The following is a 20,077-nucleotide window of genomic DNA, read 5'->3' as shown; positions in this document are numbered from 1 at the left end:
CTCCCCAAGCTACCTTCACCAAGGCAATCTCTTTACCCCGCAACTGCTTCAACTCTCGATCCTCGATCCTCATAGGTGATGTTTCAACAGTCAGGTTATCTCTCACCTGTACATCATCTATTTGGACTACATGCGACGGATCATGAATGTACCTCCTCAACTGAGACACATGAAAAACTTCATGCAAATTCGCAAGCGACGGCGGTAAGGCGATACGATAGGCTACTTCTCCTATCCTCTCCAAAATCTGATAAGGACCAATAAATCGAGGTGTCAACTTCTTCGACTTCAAAGCTCGACCAACACCAGTTACCGGAGTAACACGAAGAAACACATGATCTCCCTCTTGGAACTCAAGTGACTTCCTCCTCTTATCATGATAACTCTTCTGACGACTCTGAGCAATTCTCATCTTCTCCTGAATCATCTTAATCTTTTCCGTAGTTTGTTGAACAATCTCCGGTCCAATCACAACACTCTCACCGGACTCATACCAACATAATGGTGTCCGACATCTCCTACCATACAAAGCTTCAAACGGTGCCATACCAATGCTCGAATGAAAACTATTGTTGTAGGTAAACTCAATCAAAGGCAAATAACAATCCCAAACGCCTCTTTTTTCCAAAACACAAGCCCTCAAAAGGTCCTCCAGTGACTGAATCGTCCTCTCAGTCTGACCATCAGTCTGCGGATGATATGCAGAACTCAATCTCATTTTAGTTCCCAAAGCTCTCTGCAAACCTTCCCAGAACTTCGATGTAAATCTAGGATCTCTGTCCGAAACAATACTAGACGGAATACCATGCAAGCTTACAATCTTCTCAATATACAACTCGGCTAATCTCTCTAACGGATAATCCATTCTGATCGGAATGAAATGAGCCGATTTTGTCAATCTGTCAACAATCACCCAAATGGCTTCAAAATTCTTATTTGTCCTCGGCAAACCAGAAACAAAATCCATACTGATACTATCCCACTTCCACTCTGGAATAGCCAACGGTTGCATTAGCCCAGACGGCTTCTGATGCTCAATCTTTGACTTCTGACAAGTCAAACAGGAATAAACAAAACTCGCAATTTCCTTTTTCATCCTCGGCCACCAAAATAACTTCTTCAAATCATGATACATCTTCGTAGCTCCAGGATGAATACTCAATCCACTACGATGTCCTTCCTCCAGAATACTCTTCTTAAGTTCGGCAACATCCGGAATACACACCCGATTACCAAATTTCAAAACACCATTCTCATCAACTCTGAATTCACCACCTCGACCTTGATTCACTAAAGTCAACTTATCAACCAAATGCATATCGGATTTCTGACCCTCTCTGATCTCCTCCAGAATACCACTCGTTAACTTCAACATTCCCAATTTAACACTGTTGTGAGTACTCTCACACACCAAACTCAAGTCTCTAAACTGCTCAATTAAATCCAATTCCTTAACCATTAACATAGACATATGTAATGATTTCCGACTCAATGCATCAGCCACTACATTTGCTTTACCCGGATGGTAATTCAACCCAAAATCATAATCCTTCAGAAACTCTAACCATCTCCTCTGTCTCATATTCAGCTCTTTCTGATCAAACAAATACTTTAAACTCTTATGGTCACTGAAAACCTCAAATCTTGATCCATACAAGTAATGCCTCCACAACTTCAAAACAAACACTACAGCTGCCAACTCTAAATCGTGCGTCGGATAGTTCCTTTCATGAACCCTCAGCTGTCTCGAAGCATAAGCTATAACCTGCTTATTCTGCATCAACACACCACCCAAACCCAACAATGAAGCATCACAGTAAACTTCAAATGGTTCCGACGAACTCGGTAACGTCAAAATAGGAGCAGTAGTCAACCTTTTCTTTAACTCTTGGAAACCTTCTTCACATTTTGAGTCCCAAACAAACGCTTGCCCCTTTCTAGTCAACATCGTCAACGGTAACGCCAATTTAGAAAATCCCTCAATGAACTTCCTATAATAACCAGCCAAACCAAGGAAACTTCGAATCTCAGCAACAGACTTCGGAGCTTCCCACTTAGATACCGCTTCTATCTTAGAAGGATCAACAACAACACCACCTCTTGAAATCACATGACCAAGAAAACTAACTTCTTCTAACCAAAATTCACACTTAGACAGTTTAGCAAATAACTGCTTTTCTCGCAGCACTCCTAAAACCACTCTCAAATGCTCAGCATGCTCTTCTTCAGATTTCGAATACACCAAAATGTCATCGATAAACACCACAACAAACTGATCCAAGTACGGATGGAAAATCCTATTCATGTACTCCATAAATACTCCAGGCGCATTAGTCACACCAAAAGGCATTACAGAATACTCATAATGTCCATACCTCGTTCTGAAAGCAGTCTTCTGAATATCCTCAGTTTTCACACGTATCTGATGATACCCAGATCTTAAATCTATCTTGCTGAACACACTCGCACCAACCAACTGATCCATCAAATCATCAATCCTCGGCAACGGATACCGATTCTTGATCGTCACTTTATTCAGTTGCCTGTAGTCCACACACAACCTCATAGTACCTTCTTTCTTCTTAACCAACAACACTGGTGCACCCCACGGTGACACACTCGGACGAATAAACTTCTTATCCAACAGATCTTCCAACTGACTCTTCAATTCAGTTAACTCAACAGCAGACATACGGTACGGAGCCATCGATATCGGTCTAGTACCAGGTACCAATTCAATCGAGAACTCAACTTCACGCTCTGGCGGTAACTCATTCACTTCTTCCGGAAACACATCAGGAAAGTCACACACCACTGCTAGATCACGAATCACCAGTTTATCTTTAGCCTCTAAAGTTGCCAACAGCATAAACAACTCTGCCCCATCTGCCACTTCCTCATTCACCTGCCTGGCTGATAGAAACAGACTCTGCCCTTCCTCAGTCTCAGGAAATATCACCGTCTTATCAAAACAGTTGATATAAACTCGGTTAAACACCAACCAGTTCATACCCAAGATAACGTCAATCTGCACTAATGGAAGACACACAAGGTCTATCCCAAAATCTCTACCAAAAATATTCAAAGGACAACTCAAACAAACCGAAGTAGTAGTCACTGAACCCTTTGCAGGAGTATCAATCACCATACTTCCACGCATCTCAGATATCTCTAACTTAAGTTTCACAGCACAATCCACAGATATAAAAGAATGAGTAGCACCTGTGTCAATAATAGCTATGAGAGGAAAGCCATTAATATAACACGTACCTCTGATCAAACGATCATCTGCAGAAGTCTCAGAACCTGATAGAGCAAAAACCTTGCCTCCTGACTGATTCTCCTTCTTCGGCTTCGGACACTGGGGACTGATATGACCCAACTCTCCACAGTTGAAACAAGTTACAGTCTTCAATCGGCACTCTGCAGCCAAGTGACCACCTTTCCCACACTTGAAACACTTCATCTCAGCACTGGTACACTCATGAACACGATGTCCAGCCCGACCACATCTATAACACTTAGCAGGAGCACTAGAGTCTCCCCCACTAGGCCTCTTCATCCCACTCTGCTTCTGAAAACCTTTGCCAGCTGCATACGGTTTTCCACGATCCATCTGATTCTTACCCTTCCTATCAACCCTCTGCTGATAGCTTTCTGCTCTAGCCTTGGAATCCTGTTCAAAAATTCTGCAACAGTCAACCAAGTCAGAAAACACCCTGATCCTCTGATATCCAATAGCTTGTTTGATCTCAGGACGCAACCCGTTCTCAAACTTCACACATTTCGAAAATTCTCCAGCAGCCTCATTATAGGGAGTATAGTACTTTGACAGCTCGGTGAACTTCGCAGCATACTCAGTAACCGACCTGTTACCCTGCTTCAATTCCAAAAACTCTATCTCTTTCTTTCCTCTGACATCTTCTGGAAAATACTTTCTCAGGAACCTTTCCCTGAACACAGCCCAAGTGATCTCAGTATTCCCAGCAGATTCCAACTCAGTGCGGGTAGCAACCCACCAATCATCAGCTTCCTCTGACAGCATATGTGTACCGAACCTGACCTTCTGGTTATCAGCACACTCAGTTACTCTGAAGATCCTCTCGATCTCCTTCAACCACTTCTGAGCACCATCTGGATCGTATGCTCCCTTGAACATTGGAGGATTGTTCTTCTGGAACTCACTCAGTTGACGAGCAGCTCCCATTCCTACAACATTTGGATTCCCTCCAAGTACTCCAGCCAGCATACCCAGAGCCTCAGCAATCGCAGCATCATCTCTACCTCTTCCAGCCATCTCTATTCTGAAAACCCAACAAACTAAAACAATAAGTACTGATAGGGTTACACAACTCCTATCCCGTACAGGGAAAACAGAATAATTACGACTCGACACGACCAACCAGGCTCTGATACCACTAATGTAACACCCTTCTAAAATACCCCAAAAATTAATTAAAATAATAAACATATAATCAGAGTAATAGTGCACCAAGGGTGTCACACAAACATTCCACACCATTTAAACAATATAACAATCATGCTCTTTTATTTAATTTAAATATAAAGTATTTGCACAATTACGCAGCGGATAGAGATCAACTCAATCATGCAAAACATGTAACATCACATGTAATTTAGTTCAACCACAACAACAATAATAATCAAAGTGTTCCCGCCCGATGTTACATCTATCAGAGCATGACCCCCTAGGGAGACTACACTAGACTCCAAGCATTTGCTTCTACTCAACTCATTCCTCGTTACCTGAAAAATAGTTGTAAGGGTGAGTTCCTCAATCAATATAATAAGCATTATAAAACAACATGTAATGCCAAGTAATTAACACATCAATCACCCTAATTGCAATACACATTCAGTAATAGCTCATTGGCTTAAACATCATACTCAACATCAATATACAATACCAGTATAATCTCAAATCATACTTAACAACAACACAACACACGTATAATATTGGAACACATCCATTCATATTATACGCCATACATATTTTTATGCAATGAGACTCTACACATGCGGTACCGACTATTCTTGAACATATAGTTCAAGCTCACCGATCCCTCCGGATACGGCTACTAAGCTCACTAGTCCCACTCATTGAGACCTAATGACTCACTCACTAATTCCTCACCATGGGAATTAGCTACAGCCCCAAAGGCTAGACTATGCAAGCTAATCATCTAGCATGCAAACATCAACAACAATTCACAACGATTCACTCACCAATTCCTCACAATGGGAATTAGCTACAGCCCCACAGGCTATGCCATGCACACTAATCATCAAGCAATGCAGCATCAACAACAACTCACAATGGACATATGCTCACACTCTAAGCCATACAACAGTCCATTCACAATTACATGCATATATATACATTCACAACATTTTGCATATCATCATACATCATCAATACATGTATCAACACATCATCAACACATGTATAAAACACTTCCTCAACACATGTATGAAACACCTCAGCAACACATGCATAAACACCCCTTCACCGGGATCATATGGTTTCAACCTCTGACCATTAACCTTGAAGGTGTCGCCATTCTTCTCATTTAAAACACCAATACCACTTTTTTGTTTCTTCAGTACCTTTTCATCTTCTAATTCTGGTGAAGCTCTCAGATCCTCCCACCTGCGTGGGTTGTATTTCCTCCAAGGGGTTTGTGTATCCAGCATAGCAAGCACTTCTTTTTCTTTTTCCTCATCCTTCTCCTCCATCTCTCTGACCGACAGACTAAGAACTCTTTCTAACGGTAATTCAGGAAACTTTCTTTGAATTGTGCTAGTTACAATTTGATCAATCACTTCCACGGAGTGGTTTGTACATATATTCTCTTTATATTTCATAGTATCTCGTACATCAATTCTGAGCTCTTCATCATACACCTTTAGGGTCATGGTACCTTCCTCCATATCTATATTGCATCTCCCTGTTTCTAAGAAAGGTCTGCCCAGAATCAGAGGTATCTCTTCATCTTCTGGCATTTCCAAAATTACAAAATCAACAGGAAAAACAAATTTATCAACTTTGACCAGAACATCCTCAACTACCCCAAAAGGTCTCTTCACTGAGTGGTCAGCAAATTGAAGTGTCATTCTGGTATCTTGAACATTTCCAATTCCTAGCTTCCTGTAAATAGACAAAGGCATAAGGCTAACACTAGCCCCAAAATCAATCAGCGCCCTTTTAAAAGACCTATCTCCAATGGTACACGGGATGGTCACAGAACCTCTATCTGGCTTCTTTACTGGAATCTTCATACCCTGCAAAGTAGCACTACAAGTTTCAGTTAGTATAACAGGGTCAGTGTCAGTGGTGCGCTTCTTGGAGATGATGTCTTTCATGAATTTCGCATAGATAGGCATCTGCTCGAGTGCCTCAGAGAATGGAATATTGATTTCTAATTTCCTGAACAACTCCATGAATTTCTGAAAAATTTTCTCATCTTGCTTCTTCTTTTTGTTTCTTTGTGGGAATGGAAGCTTAATGATGGGTTTTGGTTCAGGTAGCTTTTCTTGTACCACCGGCAGTGTTACAATTTCTTCCTCAGGTGGTGTCTTGTTTTCTAAGATTTCCAGATCCACTTCAAGCAACTGATCTTCTTCTTCATCCTTCTTCTTACGATCTTCAACATATCTTCCGCTTCTTGTTGTTACCGCACTCACATTATGGTGCTCCCTCGGATTTGTCATTGTTGCACTAGGTAATGCGCCCGGTGTTTGAAAATTTGTTATCTGTTGTGCTATCTGACCCAATTGAATCTCCAGATTTTTAATGGATGCATTGGTGCTCTTCTGATTATTCCTGGTCTCCTCCTGAAATTGCATATTATGAGTTGCCATCTTCTCTATAGCAATCTCCCAATCCGCTTTCTTCGGTATTTGTTGCTGATAAGGTTGCTGTTGCGATTGATATTGTGGTTGGTAAGGTGGTTGTTGTTGTGGAGGTCCTTGGTTCTGAATATTACCTTGCTGATCTTTCCAAGAGAAATTAGGATGATTTTTCCACCCCGGATTATATGTATTTGAGTAGGGATTATTTTGCCTCAGGTAATTTATAGCTTGCACTTGTTCTGCGGTTGCAACACAATGCATGGTAAAGTGCGGTCCACTACAAATCTCACAAATCATGGTCGGAACCGGTTGAACTGGAGCAACAGTCTGGGTACCTAAATTCATCGCTTTCAATCTTCTTTCAACCTCAGCAGCAATCTGGTCTTCCATTTTCACTACCTGATTTGCTAATTTCAAGTCAATTTTTCCCTCCGGCTGATTCACAGTACGGTCATATAATTCCAAATGCTCATTCGCTGCAATAGCTTCGATGATCTTTTTGATACCGGTTGCTGTTGAAAAATTAGATGAGCCACCAGCAACTATACCAATGAGTTGCTTAGTTCTCATCTTCAGCCCGTTTACAAAATTCTGCATTTGTTCAGTTTCATCCAGATTATGTGTAGGACATGCAACTAAACATCTCTTGAATCTTTTGTATGCATCTCCAAGTGTCTCTCCGTCTTTCTATTTAAAATTCACAATGTCATACCTCTTACGGATATACACAGAAGCAGGAAAATACTCGTTCAAGAATGTTGTTTCCATTTGTTGCCAAGTAGTAATGCTTCCTGCGGGTAGGGAATAGAACCATTCCTCAGCGTCCTCAGATAACGTGAATGGGAACATGACCAATCTCTTTGCCTCTTCAGAATGCCCATCAATTTTTAATGATGTAGTCATAGTCAAAAACCTCTGCAGATGCTTGTTTGCATCCTCATTGATCTTTCCTGCAAAAGGTTTGCTTTCTAACTGACGGATAGTTGAGGGGTGTAACTGGAAGTGAGCAACATTAACAGGTTGGTTAACAATGGTCAACCACACTGCTGGGTTATTCTGTCTGCCATAGTCACCTAAAAGTCTTTCCGCTGGGGGTGGGTCTGCAGCCATGTTTACAGTGTCTGGATGTGAATCTGTGTCTGACTCAGATTTTTCAGAGTGAACAGAGACTGGTGTGCCAGGTGTGACCGATTCTTCGGTGTCAGAGTTTGCCAGTTTATTTCTTCTAGTTTCTCTGAGCTTTGCGCGTAATGTTCTCTCTGGTTCTGTGTCAAAATGAAAATTAGCTGAGGCCTTACCTCACATACACAGATTAGACAGAAATTAGTTATAATAATGATACAAAAAAATGTAAAATTAACAGTAAATAAAATTTTGGATGCAGAGCAACAACATTCTAATTGAAAATAAATTAATAAACTCTATTATCTTTGGCAGTCCCCGGCAACAGCGCCAAAAACTTGATGGGAAAATAGCAAGTGTACTATTTTTCTCACTGTAGTAATAAAAGGGAAATTCCCCGTTTGTCGATCTCAAGGACTGCTTGACGATACAGAGTTTATAGATTGTTTCAGTTAGACAAAAGCCTTTGGTTTTTGTGTTGTGAGTAATTATACTACCAATTGCAAATAAATAAAATAAGTAAAAGGTTGAACAAGAGACAAATGAGAGAAGATTGCTAGGGTTCGGTGAATGAAACTTCCTGTAACAGATATAATTTATGAAAGTTTAGACAATATTCCTGTCCAATTAATTCCAGTCCTCAAGGGTATTTATTCCTAATTCCTTAGTGAAAAGACCTTTGATTATGTAACCTAATTACTATGTCCATAAATAATTAAGTTCATACTCAAGCATTCAAATATCAAGAATTACCGGTCAGATAGAAAATCCCTAGTCCTAGGTTATTTTTACTATCCAAAGTTCTTATCCAGATCAATGAATAATCGTTGTCCAGCTTAAACTATTCATATTAATCATCATTCGTAGGTCCGACGAATAAAGCATAAAGAACGGTAATAAGAACAAATCAATGGAAAAGAAGAAATAGTCAATGCACTCATAAACATAAAATCTGTCACATTCAGAATCAGGGTCACCCCCCTAGCAATGGGGGGTTTAGCTACTCATAATCGAAATAAAAACAAAGATTAACATTGTTGTCATTACAGAATTTCGTGAGGAATCAATCTTAAATCGTAGAGTCTCCAGCTCTCAAAACGCGTCTTTTTTCTCTCCAAAATCGTCTAACCCTTGAAAAATCATTTTCTCCCCTCTAAATAGCTGTTCAGTTGGGCTTTTCCTGATTCTGGGCTTGATACACGTATTGCCTAGTCTGGTACGCGTATCGCACGTAAGACAGCCTCTGATACGCGTATTGCCCAGTCTGGTACGCGTATTGCCCAGTCTGGTATGCGTATCACCAGTTTGGTACGCGTATCACCAGAAGCTTGTCTTTTTGCTTGATTTTCACCCCCTCTGGTCATTTGCGTATGCTACGCGTACTGGGAAGGTCCATACGTGTATCATGTAAGGCCATACGCGTATGGACAACAAGTTCTTCATGAATTGATTTTTTCTTCCGTTTTCTTGCTCGGGCTTAATTTCGCATCTGACGTTTGATTCCCTGAGCTTCCAGACTAGTTTTTTACTTGCTAACATACCCAAAAGTGTAAAATATCCTCAAGAAATTCATAAGTAACAACACACTTCATATTATAGAATTGAGCTTATATCTAACTAAAAATGCTTCAGTTTACGCAGTTTACCTGACTTATTTACGGTTAAATAGTGAAATACCTAGCATAAATGGTGACTGATCATCAAGGCTTAATAAGATGACCATGTGGGATTTCTTTATCATAGTCGTTTTTTCTTTGTCCGTTAATGCAATGTCCTTGGCTTTGACTCCCTTCAACGCTTCTAAACAACCCTGTTGATCCAGTAGGGCTTTCATCTTCAAGTTTCACATACCGAAATCGTTCACTTTGGTGAACTTTTCAATCTCATACTTTGTTGACCGTATCTTTTCCACGCTCTCCACACCAATTTGTTGTGAAAAAGATATTTGAATAACAAAGTATAATCATTTTCTTGATAGGTAAGAAACCAACAAGGGTAGAAAAAAAAGGAAGTAAGAAGAACCCAACAAGTTGATTATAAACTACGATTATTTACTTTTTCTTTGAAACAAGATTACAAGTGTTACAAAATAGCAAATAACTTCTCTCACCCTAATTAGGATTTACGTTATACAATGATGATAGACTAGTATGTTATTTATAAGAAAACTAACACACGAAACTAATGAGTTTTTATACACAAGCCCATTACACAAGCTAACTTAGAAAACAAGTTAGCTTAAACAATTGGGCATAACAAACATGCCTAATTCGACATGCTAACAATCCTAACATACTTCGACTATAACATGTGAACAGACTTCAACGACATGCTAATAATCATGTCGGATTGTCGAACCAAGAAGCTACCTTTCGACCAAAATAGAGTTCGATACAATGTCTCACAATTTAATTGGTAATTTGTCCCTGCAACAACACAAAAAAGATGAGACAACCTGCATGAAAGTTTCCTTCACATTTATCCCATAAATGTCATTCTTGAAGAGATTAACACATAAATCGGAAAGCATCAAATCCCCTCAACATACACTCCACAAATTGCTCATAGATCCTTCCCCTATAATAACAGTGTCATCTGCAAACTGAAGTATCTCAAAACTCAGATTCTCGTTCACCTGAAAACCATTAAAAACACCAGAGTTCGCCGATTTTTTCATTAGTGTCGATAGGCCCTCCATAACAATGAAAAAAAGGAAAGGGGACACCCAATAAAATCCTCAATAACTCTTCCATTAACCAAAATAGACATTGAACTGTGTAGGAGAATTGTCATCCAAGGCGCAGCGGAATTTAAAAAATTCTCCATTTAGTGATCCTTACGAATGGGCATGATCAGTGATAGAATCGTTACCTCTTGTGGCGATTCAAACCTTTGGTGCAGATCTCTGATAATGATCAAAACCTTTGATACAGATCCACGGGGCGATCACGAACGTTGAACGATGACAACGTCTCTACTCAGTCCACACGAACGGATTCCTTCAATCGCAGTGCTAGCTGTTATGAATGAAGGCTTTGAGTGAGAGAGAGATACGAAATTCCAACTCTTCAGTTGTGTTGTACTCCCATACAAAGCTTCTGCACAAGAGCTCTATTTATAGAACCACTTGTGTGGGCTTCAAGCCAAAAAGCCCACTTAAGTTCATTTTGGCCTATATCTCATAATATGCCAAAATCACTTAAGTATTTGGTACCTTACCATATTTCGTATTTTGCTTAAGTACACCGTACCTTACGATGTTCCTTAATTATTCTATCTCTCATCAATCCGTCCTTTGTGTGTGACCCTATAGGTTTTCGCGACGTTGGCAATTATATTAAATCACGCATTTAACATAATAAACAGTGAGCGGTATCTAGCAACACATCACTGCTACCCAAGTCACGAAAATGTCATGTGATCTGACAAAACCTCCTGTGATAATAATTATGTGTATAATTACCCCTTTGCCCTTATGTCTATATTGAACACAAGGTATAGACCGTGTCACCCTTGTCCAGTTCAATATTGGGCCCATAGACATTTATCCTGTTACGCAGGATTGGCAAATTCCATCTAGGACACTCATGTCCCTCAGCATGCTTCGTGGAGTACCCATCAACTGTCTTTATGGTTATCCAGTTACGGACAACGTTGGATCAGCAATAAAGCACTCGACTCTACATCTAGGATCCATAGTGGTTTCAGGTCGAAGAGTGGTATACACTATTATCACCATGAGAATAACTTATGACACTTTGCATAGCTTTCTATATAGTATTCTCATAGCGGGTCAATCCGGTATAAATATTACTCCTAATATTCATACCTATGTTTAAGACTTGATAACTCTTTATCCATGATCCATGAGATGTGATCATCAGTCTACAAACATAATAGTCTTAATGCTTTAATGTTATCCCACTTCACATTAAAGCTCGACTACGGATACTTTAAGAATAGTGTCCTTATGTTTAATGTGTTCTCATGATTAAGTCACACTTAATACATTAAACGGACTATCTATTCTAGGGACTTTATTAATCAACCATAATAAAGAAAATGCCTTTTATTATTAATAAATAATTCGATACAAGTACAAAAAATATTGGCTTCTAGGACTTACACCAACAAACTGTTGAAAAGATAAGCTTCCATCCAGACTTTTCTTTTCTCTCCAAAGATCAATCTTTTAAACAATTATCTTAAATAACTCCGATTCCCGTTATCATACGCCATCTTAAAATCCACTTTTAAAACCAAACATTCTCTCTTCTCTCTCTTAGTCATAAGCATGATCTTTCATTCACCATCATCATTCCAAAATGTTTCTATTTGGAACCAAAGTAGATTGATTCAATGATATAATCTTCCATATAACCCTTTTTAAGTATCGAAGCTAAGATTTTTGATAGATTTTAGAGAGGCAGCCAACAAGACAAATGAGCCAATACTCATTTAGACTCAGGGGGTTAATTTAGGCTTAGTATAAAAGTCACGAACAAACCTAAAAACATCTTCCTTCAATGATTCCCAACAATAAGCAAAACTAAAGACTTTTGTTGCCATCACAATTCTAAACAACCTCTTTAATCTCTTCAATAGTAAAAGGTGCAGATAGATTCTATCTTCTGCTGGTAACTCCTCCAACACTACCCCATCCAAATTAGGTCTTGATAGCCTTTTTAGGAATCTATCGATAACCTTTTAATTACGAGATTGATAAATCTTAGCTATTAGATCAAGTAAGATAAATAAATAAAATTTGATAATCAAACTAAACGATCATGATTTATATTAGTTTTAAAATTTTATAAACAATTTTTTGAAAAAAAATATAAATAATTTATATAATATATACTGATAATTTAAATTTTTACTAACTAATATAATATCAACTAATAGTTTGATTTTTTACCAATTAATATGATATCTAAAAAACTTATTTTTTACTATTAATATAATATCAACTAATAATTTTCTTTTTAAATGTGGATGATTTATAAATTTCACTATTTTGTTTGCATTAATACACAAATATAATAAATGTTGTTGGATCGACCCGAAATATACATAAACAAATACAAATATAAAATATTTATTTAATTTGTTTTACCAATTAAATAATTTTAATTATTTTATTGCTTCCTTTGACTACAATTTGGTCATAAAAAAGAATCATTAAAATATGGAAAGTATTCTTTCTTTCATTTTTGACAAAATGAAAATTATTCTATTCAACGTAACGAAAAACATTGTTATGGAAAGGAAATATTTTCATATATAATTATTACTAATCAAAATAAAGCATCTTAACATTATTATTTGTTTGGTGCAAAAAACACTTTATATATATATATATATATATATATATATATATATATATATATATATATATATATATATATATATATATATATATATATATATATATATATATATAATTCTGAATTTTGATGATACATTAGAGTGGACTCCATTGCTGACTTATTGCATATGGTTTGAATGTTTTGTGAACCATAAATTTAGCATGGTGAAAAGATGGGCTGTATTCAGCACAATTTTTTTCTTCATATATTTTCTCTTTTTAATTTATCGGAATCCCTACATCAACCATCATCATGATCCTGTAAGTTTATGATCTTCATCTTCTTCCTCATTGAGTTTAATACTTACAATATTCTCTTCATGCTTCTTATTGTATTATATGCCACCATTTTTTATATCATTATTTATTTGTCAATCAATATAATCAACTCAAGATCACTTGTATGAGATGGTAAGAAATAGTCCTGAGTGCGAAAGAAGTCCTGTATTAGGGCACACATCAGTATTAGTCTATGTCGTTGCGAGCAGTTTTGTTTTTTTAGACAAGATAATAATTTATTTTACTTGTTGTGTTTGATCAGTTCAAAATAAGAAGCACTTCTCATTCCAATACAATTAGATTCATCAATAGACACCAAACCAAGTTCAAATTGAACTGCTTCAATGGAAACCAGACAAAAACATGCCCAAAGGATAATTCCCTAGTTCATGCATTTCATCACGATCAACAACATTCATCGTCATTAACATGTCCAGAGTATTTCAGATGGATTCATGAAGATCTGAAGCCATGGAAGAACACAGGAATCACAAGGGAAATGATGGAAAGAGGATTAAACATTTCACAGCTTAGAATTGTGATTAAAAAAGGAAAAGCTTATGTAGAAGCTTATGGAGATTCATATCAAACAAGGGATTTGTATAGTGTATGGGGAATAGTACAGCTTTTAAGGTTGTATCCGGGGAGAGTACCTGATTTGGAACTATTGTTTGAGACAGGTGATCATACTGTTTTGGATAAACAACAATTTCGAAGTGTGACACCGCCACCTATTTTTAGTTATTGTGGACAGAAAGATTCTCTTGATATTGTTTTTCCTGATTGGTCCTATTGGGGTTGGTAAGTATTTACATTCAATTACTAACATTTTCGCTACATGTTTGGATTCAAGTCGAGTTTAGCAAAATCACTACGACACAATGATTTTGTTAAAGATGTGGCACATCGTGATTCTGCCAATATTCAAATATGTACTCGTTTAAGATCGTAGAGATTATCTAAATTATTAATATTTTTGGTATATGATTGGATTGACGTCGAGTTTAACAAAATCATGGTGACCCAATAATTTTGTTGAAGCTCTGACACTTCTGTGATTCTGTCAATGTCACCATTAGTTCAAATATTGACTAAGATTGCAGAGATTCTCTAAACTAATTTGTTTTGTTTGAATTTAAAGGGCTGAGACTGCAATAAAACCATGGGAGAAAGTTTTGAAGGACATAAAAGAAAGTAGCAAGAAGATCCAATGGAAGGATAGGATACCCTATGCTTTTTGGAAAGGAAACTCATATTTGTCCTATGCAAGACGAACTCTCAGCACATGTAATGTCACAGATGAGCAAGATTGGAATGCTCGTGTATATCCAGTGGTAACTAAATATATAATATGTCAAATGAATAATATGATCACAATTTGTCAAATCTTAATGTAGTTAACATTGTTTGTTTTTAGCATTGGAATAATGAAACTCGACAAGGTTTCAAGAACACAAAACTTGAAGATCAATGTACACATAGGTAATTAAGTATCTAAAAATTTTCTTACATCTCTTTTTTCAACTTTCTATTTTTTTTTATAGATTTAGATTTGTCAGAGTCACTAATTTTATACACTCACACAGTTAGAACATCGACGACCGGAGTTCTAACTGTATGCGTAGTTAACAAATCTAAGTCTCCGGTTTGTCATTGAGTAAATTGATCCATTTTTTGTGTTACTTTTTATGTGAAGGTACAAGATTTATGTGGAGGGGATATCATGGTCAGTGAGTGAAAAATATATATTAGCATGTGACTCAATGACCCTGTTCATAAAGCCTAGATATTATGATTTCTTTTCAAGAAGTCTAGTACCTTATAAGCACTTCTGGCCCATCAGTGATCAAAGTATATGTCAAGACATTAAGTATGCTGTAGATTGGGGCAATACTCATCCACAGAAGGTAACTTATAGACCCTTATGTTATTGGATAACTTATATATTAAAAAGAATATTTACTTATAATAGTGATCAGAATAGTATATTCTTTCCAGCAACATACTCTAATATGAATTTGGTTATATTGCATAATTCAATAGGCAAAAGCAATTGGCAGAGAAGGGACAAGATTTGTTGAAGAGAATGTAAAGATGACGTTTGTGTATGATTATATGTTACATCTATTGACTGAATATGCAAAGCTTTTGAGATTTGAGCCAATCATACATCCAAATGCTGTTGAGGTTTGTTCTGAGAATTTGGCATGTCCAACAGGTGGTTTGTGGAGGAAGTTTATGGTTGATTCTATGGTTAAGTCACCAAGTCACACAACTCCATGTAGAATGTTCTCTTCTTATGATGAACAATAAGGAAAAAAAGAGTAGTTAATATTTTTGAACAGAGTTTATTTTAACATTAAGAAAAGAAGAAGAAATAGAAGAGTATTATATATTATATTATAAGATGTATACATAATAATAATACCAATTAGACCATATTTGTTTGTTGGATTAATGATGTCATAATAGTGCAATTTTATTTTGAGATAGAGAACTCAAATTCAATAGGCTGGTTATGCTGATTATGGAGATTGGCCGGTTTCGGTGGAGAGGATTTGTAAAGTATTTGCAAATACTAGAAACCTAAGTTATTATTGGCCATGATATTTTTGGGGTTGTAATGTGGATTTTTTTTTTAAAATAACCATGTTTTCGAAATAAAATACGATAATAACCGATTTTTTAAAAAATTTCCCAAAATAACCATGTTTTATAAGGGATGCGCCGGAGGAGTTGGCGCATCCCTTAAAAAATTTTGGAGCCTTAAAGGGAGGCGCCAAATGGGTAGGCGCCCTAGTTAAAGCCCCCATAAGGGAGGCGCCCCTAGGGTTGGCGCCCTTGTGTGCCCCTTAAGGGAGGCGCCCCTAGGGTTGGCGCCTTAGCCTCCCACTAAGGGAGGCGCCCCTAGGGTTGGCGCCTTAGCCTCCCACTTTTCTAATTTTTTTTTTAATTATAATTATTTATAATATTTTTTTTTAATATTTCATATTAATTATTTAATATTAATTATTTAATACGTAATAAATAAAAATAAAAATAAAATGACTTCATTAAATATATAATAAATAAATGATTACATTAGAATGACCAAAACCCTAATGACCCGCCCGATTATAACGTCCCCCGGTTCCACATCCCGGTGCGTTAGGTTGTCTCCGAGGTCTCCCACGATTTTCTTGAGGTGTTTGTGGTCTTTGGGTGCTGACCTGATCGAGCGATGGCTGGTTGGAAGGTCCGGCAGAGGTTCCGGCGGTATTCGAAAGATGTGTCATCATTTGCTCCCAATACCCGGAGGGGCTGTGGCCAACGGCGCTTCCGTAATGGAGTTCGGTGCCCATGTCATCGTAGTTAGGGCGTTGGGGTTGGGTGAATTGGGGACGGTATAGTTGCCCAAATTGGGTCATTGAGTCGTTTTGAAAACGAAGCAATGGTTCTTGGGGCGTACTATAGTTAAACAGTGGTTGGGTGTTAAATGGTGGGGGGCTACGATGACGTGACTCATATGAATCATCGGGGGAGTAGACGGTTGTGGTTGTGGGGTTTGGTTCTTGGTTTTGTGTTTGGGTGGGTGGTATGAAGGGATTGCGACGTTGGATGGTTCGTTGTTGGGTGGTTGGCATGAACGGGTTGCGATGTTGGGTGTTTGGTTGGTTTGAGTATGTGGTCGGTTGATGTTGTGTGGTTGGTTGTTGGGTTTGGGTGGGTTCACATTGGTGTTGGGTGGTGAATTGATGTGGGACATACGATGATGAAGCAAGTTGGCGCGGATCTATCAAATACCGCGGCTCAGATACGAATTGCTGAGTTGTTACAGACCTAAACCATGCCATATATTGTTGAGTCGGTCTTACACCTTGGATGACTGGTTCGTTGAGGATGTGTTGTCGTCGATTTCTCCATTGACGACACATGTCTTTTGCAAAGTCTCTCCAGTCCGAAAAATCCCACTGTGCATCGACCCTTTTTTGATGCCAATTCCCCAAACATGTGGGAGACTCTGGGATATGTTGTACCATTCCGAACTGCAGTTTGACCCTGTCACTTTGGTGCATTTCAACTGTAGTGAATCGGATAATTGGTGTCTTCGCTCTCCAAACTGCAGCATCGTCATGGTTCACATCATGATCCAGACCCAGATATGGCCTCCATACAAACTGGAAAAAAATAACAAATCGTTAGATGAGAAATAATTTGAGAACTATTTTAAGATTAACTATAGTTTGGTAGGAGTATTACATCATCATGTCCAATGTGATCCAATAGATTTCGATAGACTACAATAGCGTGTTTCGGACACCTATTGTAGTTCATTCCCCTTACTGACCACCTAAGATAAAAAAAAGGAGTGAAAAATATTATTTACTGTTAATTTAAATAATAGATATAATTAACAAAATGGTAAATAGTAAAGTGGTAGACTTACTTGGTTGCAAAGGGGAACGCGAATGGACGCTCATTTTCTGGGGCGAGCGACGGCATCCTAGACCACCCCCAAGCTTGAAGCAAATAAGCACATGAAAAAAAAGTACAGGTATTCTTTTTTGCATTTTTACACAATGCACTATATAGATGGGCCAACACAGTTGAACCCCAACTATAAGTGTTTACCTTATTGATGTTGCGTAATAAAGGTAAATACATTATATTCACAAAATTACCTGTACTTTCTGGAAACAAAAAGTTACCAAATAAAATCATAATATAACACCGAGATTTTATTATCTTCTCATACTCGGTTGAATCTTCAGACAGTACTATACTGTTATAATATTGTCTAAGGTATTTTAAATTTATACCTTGCCCCCTTGCTTGACTGGATGTGTCTCCCTCAGGTTCGTCGTCTAACAAAGGGGCACCCAATAATTCATTGCATATGTCGTTGACATGGTTAACTTTCCCATTGACTGCCTTTCCATCTATACGAAGACCCAACAACATGTACACGTCCTCAAGTGTGACGGTACACTCACCAATCGGAAGGTGAAATGTGTGGGTCTCGGGTCTCCACCTCTCCAACAAAGCTAGGATGAACTTGTAGTCCACCGAGTACGAAACAATGTTTAGGAGATTTCTAAATCCACATCCTCTAATATATGGTTCTATTAAAGGATCGTGGGGTACATATTCATGTACACGACATCTAAACCGCTTCGGATCCTAATAACAAAAAAACAAAAATACAATTAGTAGAAGAAATACATTCTAAAGAAATATGTACAAGATGTAATCCATAAATAGAAACTAAAAAGAAAGAGATTTGAAAGGTATAACACAAAGAACACAGAGATATTACAAGTAATCCATAAATAGTAACTAAAAGAGAGAGATAACATACAAATGTCGAGATATTCTCGATTGTGCCTCTGTGTTCATCGCCCATAGTTAACAAAGACATGATTCGATTTTGCAAAGCTTAAGTTTGTTAGATGAAAGAAATGTGGTAGAAGGAAATAGTGTGATGAAGATGGTTTGATAATGTTGATATGAGAGGGTATTTATAGATGAATAAATGAGTAGGTTTAGAAACTATAATGAATTATGATTGGTTGCATGCAAAGGCATATGAGGTTAAAAACCTAGTGAATGACAAAAGACAAAAGACAAATGAATGACACAAAGTGAATGACTAAAATGGCATAGCATGGAAGGGAATCACGCAAAGTGAATGACAAAAGTAGCATAAGGGAATCTAGTAGGCGCATGTGAAGAAATCACATGCAATAGGAGGAGGAGCCCTTCCTAATGGCGCCTACATGTGATTTTTCACATGCAAGGAAGGGGCGCCCTTCCTCTAGGCGCCTTAGTGTAAGGCTTAGGAAGAGGCGCCCTTCCTAATGGCGCCTATGCATTATTTAAGGAAGAGGCGCCCAAACCATTGGCGCCTATGTTTTTGCCAAGAGAATGGGCGCCTATGTTCAGTGTTAGGTCACAGAATAAATTAGGGCACAAAGATTCTTGATTCTCTCTGTATTGAGTATTCTTTTCACTCTTCCCTCTGCAATCTTTTCACTCTTCCCTCTGCGTGGAAGTACAGTCAAGTCTGTTTTCAGTCTTTCCTTTGCGTGCAAGTATAGTCAAGTCTGTACAGACTATTATGAATTTATTAATGCATTGGCCAAGTATTTATGTTGTGCGGTTGAACAAGATTTACAAATCATTTAGTTCAATTCCATTCAACACAATGTCTTCCACACAACAATATATGATAAGTGCACATGTTGACGGTGAAATATTTGATCATCAGTTGTTCGGTTTTTGTTTTCGAGACACACAGGTGACTCGTTTTACAATAAATCGGCGATCAAATTTTTCACACCTAAAACAAAGAATAGAAAAGAAGTTGCAGTCCAATAATGTCGGTCAGATCATCTATAAAAATCCAATTTGTTTTGCAGATAACCAGGTAAAATTCTATCAGAGGAAGATTCGAGA

The 20,077-nt window shown here is 37.8% G+C and overlaps 1 protein-coding gene across 1 annotated transcript; it reads left to right on the top strand.

Annotated features, from left to right (window-relative positions):
• Positions 1–13,449: 13,449 nt before the first annotated feature.
• LOC127127111 (uncharacterized) lies at positions 13,450–16,100 on the top strand. Its single transcript, XM_051056229.1, has 6 exons — positions 13,450–13,624; positions 13,905–14,443; positions 14,784–14,976; positions 15,060–15,124; positions 15,339–15,549; positions 15,686–16,100. Exons 1-6 carry the CDS (start codon positions 13,526–13,528, stop codon positions 15,953–15,955), a joined length of 1,377 nt encoding a protein of 458 aa, XP_050912186.1. The 5' UTR covers positions 13,450–13,525; the 3' UTR covers positions 15,956–16,100.
• Positions 16,101–20,077: the final 3,977 nt, after the last annotated feature.

This window comes from Lathyrus oleraceus, chromosome 3, assembly GCF_024323335.1.
Source record: "Lathyrus oleraceus cultivar Zhongwan6 chromosome 3, CAAS_Psat_ZW6_1.0, whole genome shotgun sequence".
Classification (NCBI taxonomy): domain Eukaryota; kingdom Viridiplantae; phylum Streptophyta; class Magnoliopsida; order Fabales; family Fabaceae; genus Lathyrus; species Lathyrus oleraceus.
The sequence above is the reverse complement of the archived record's forward strand: the minus strand, read 5'-3'. Positions and strand labels throughout refer to the sequence as shown.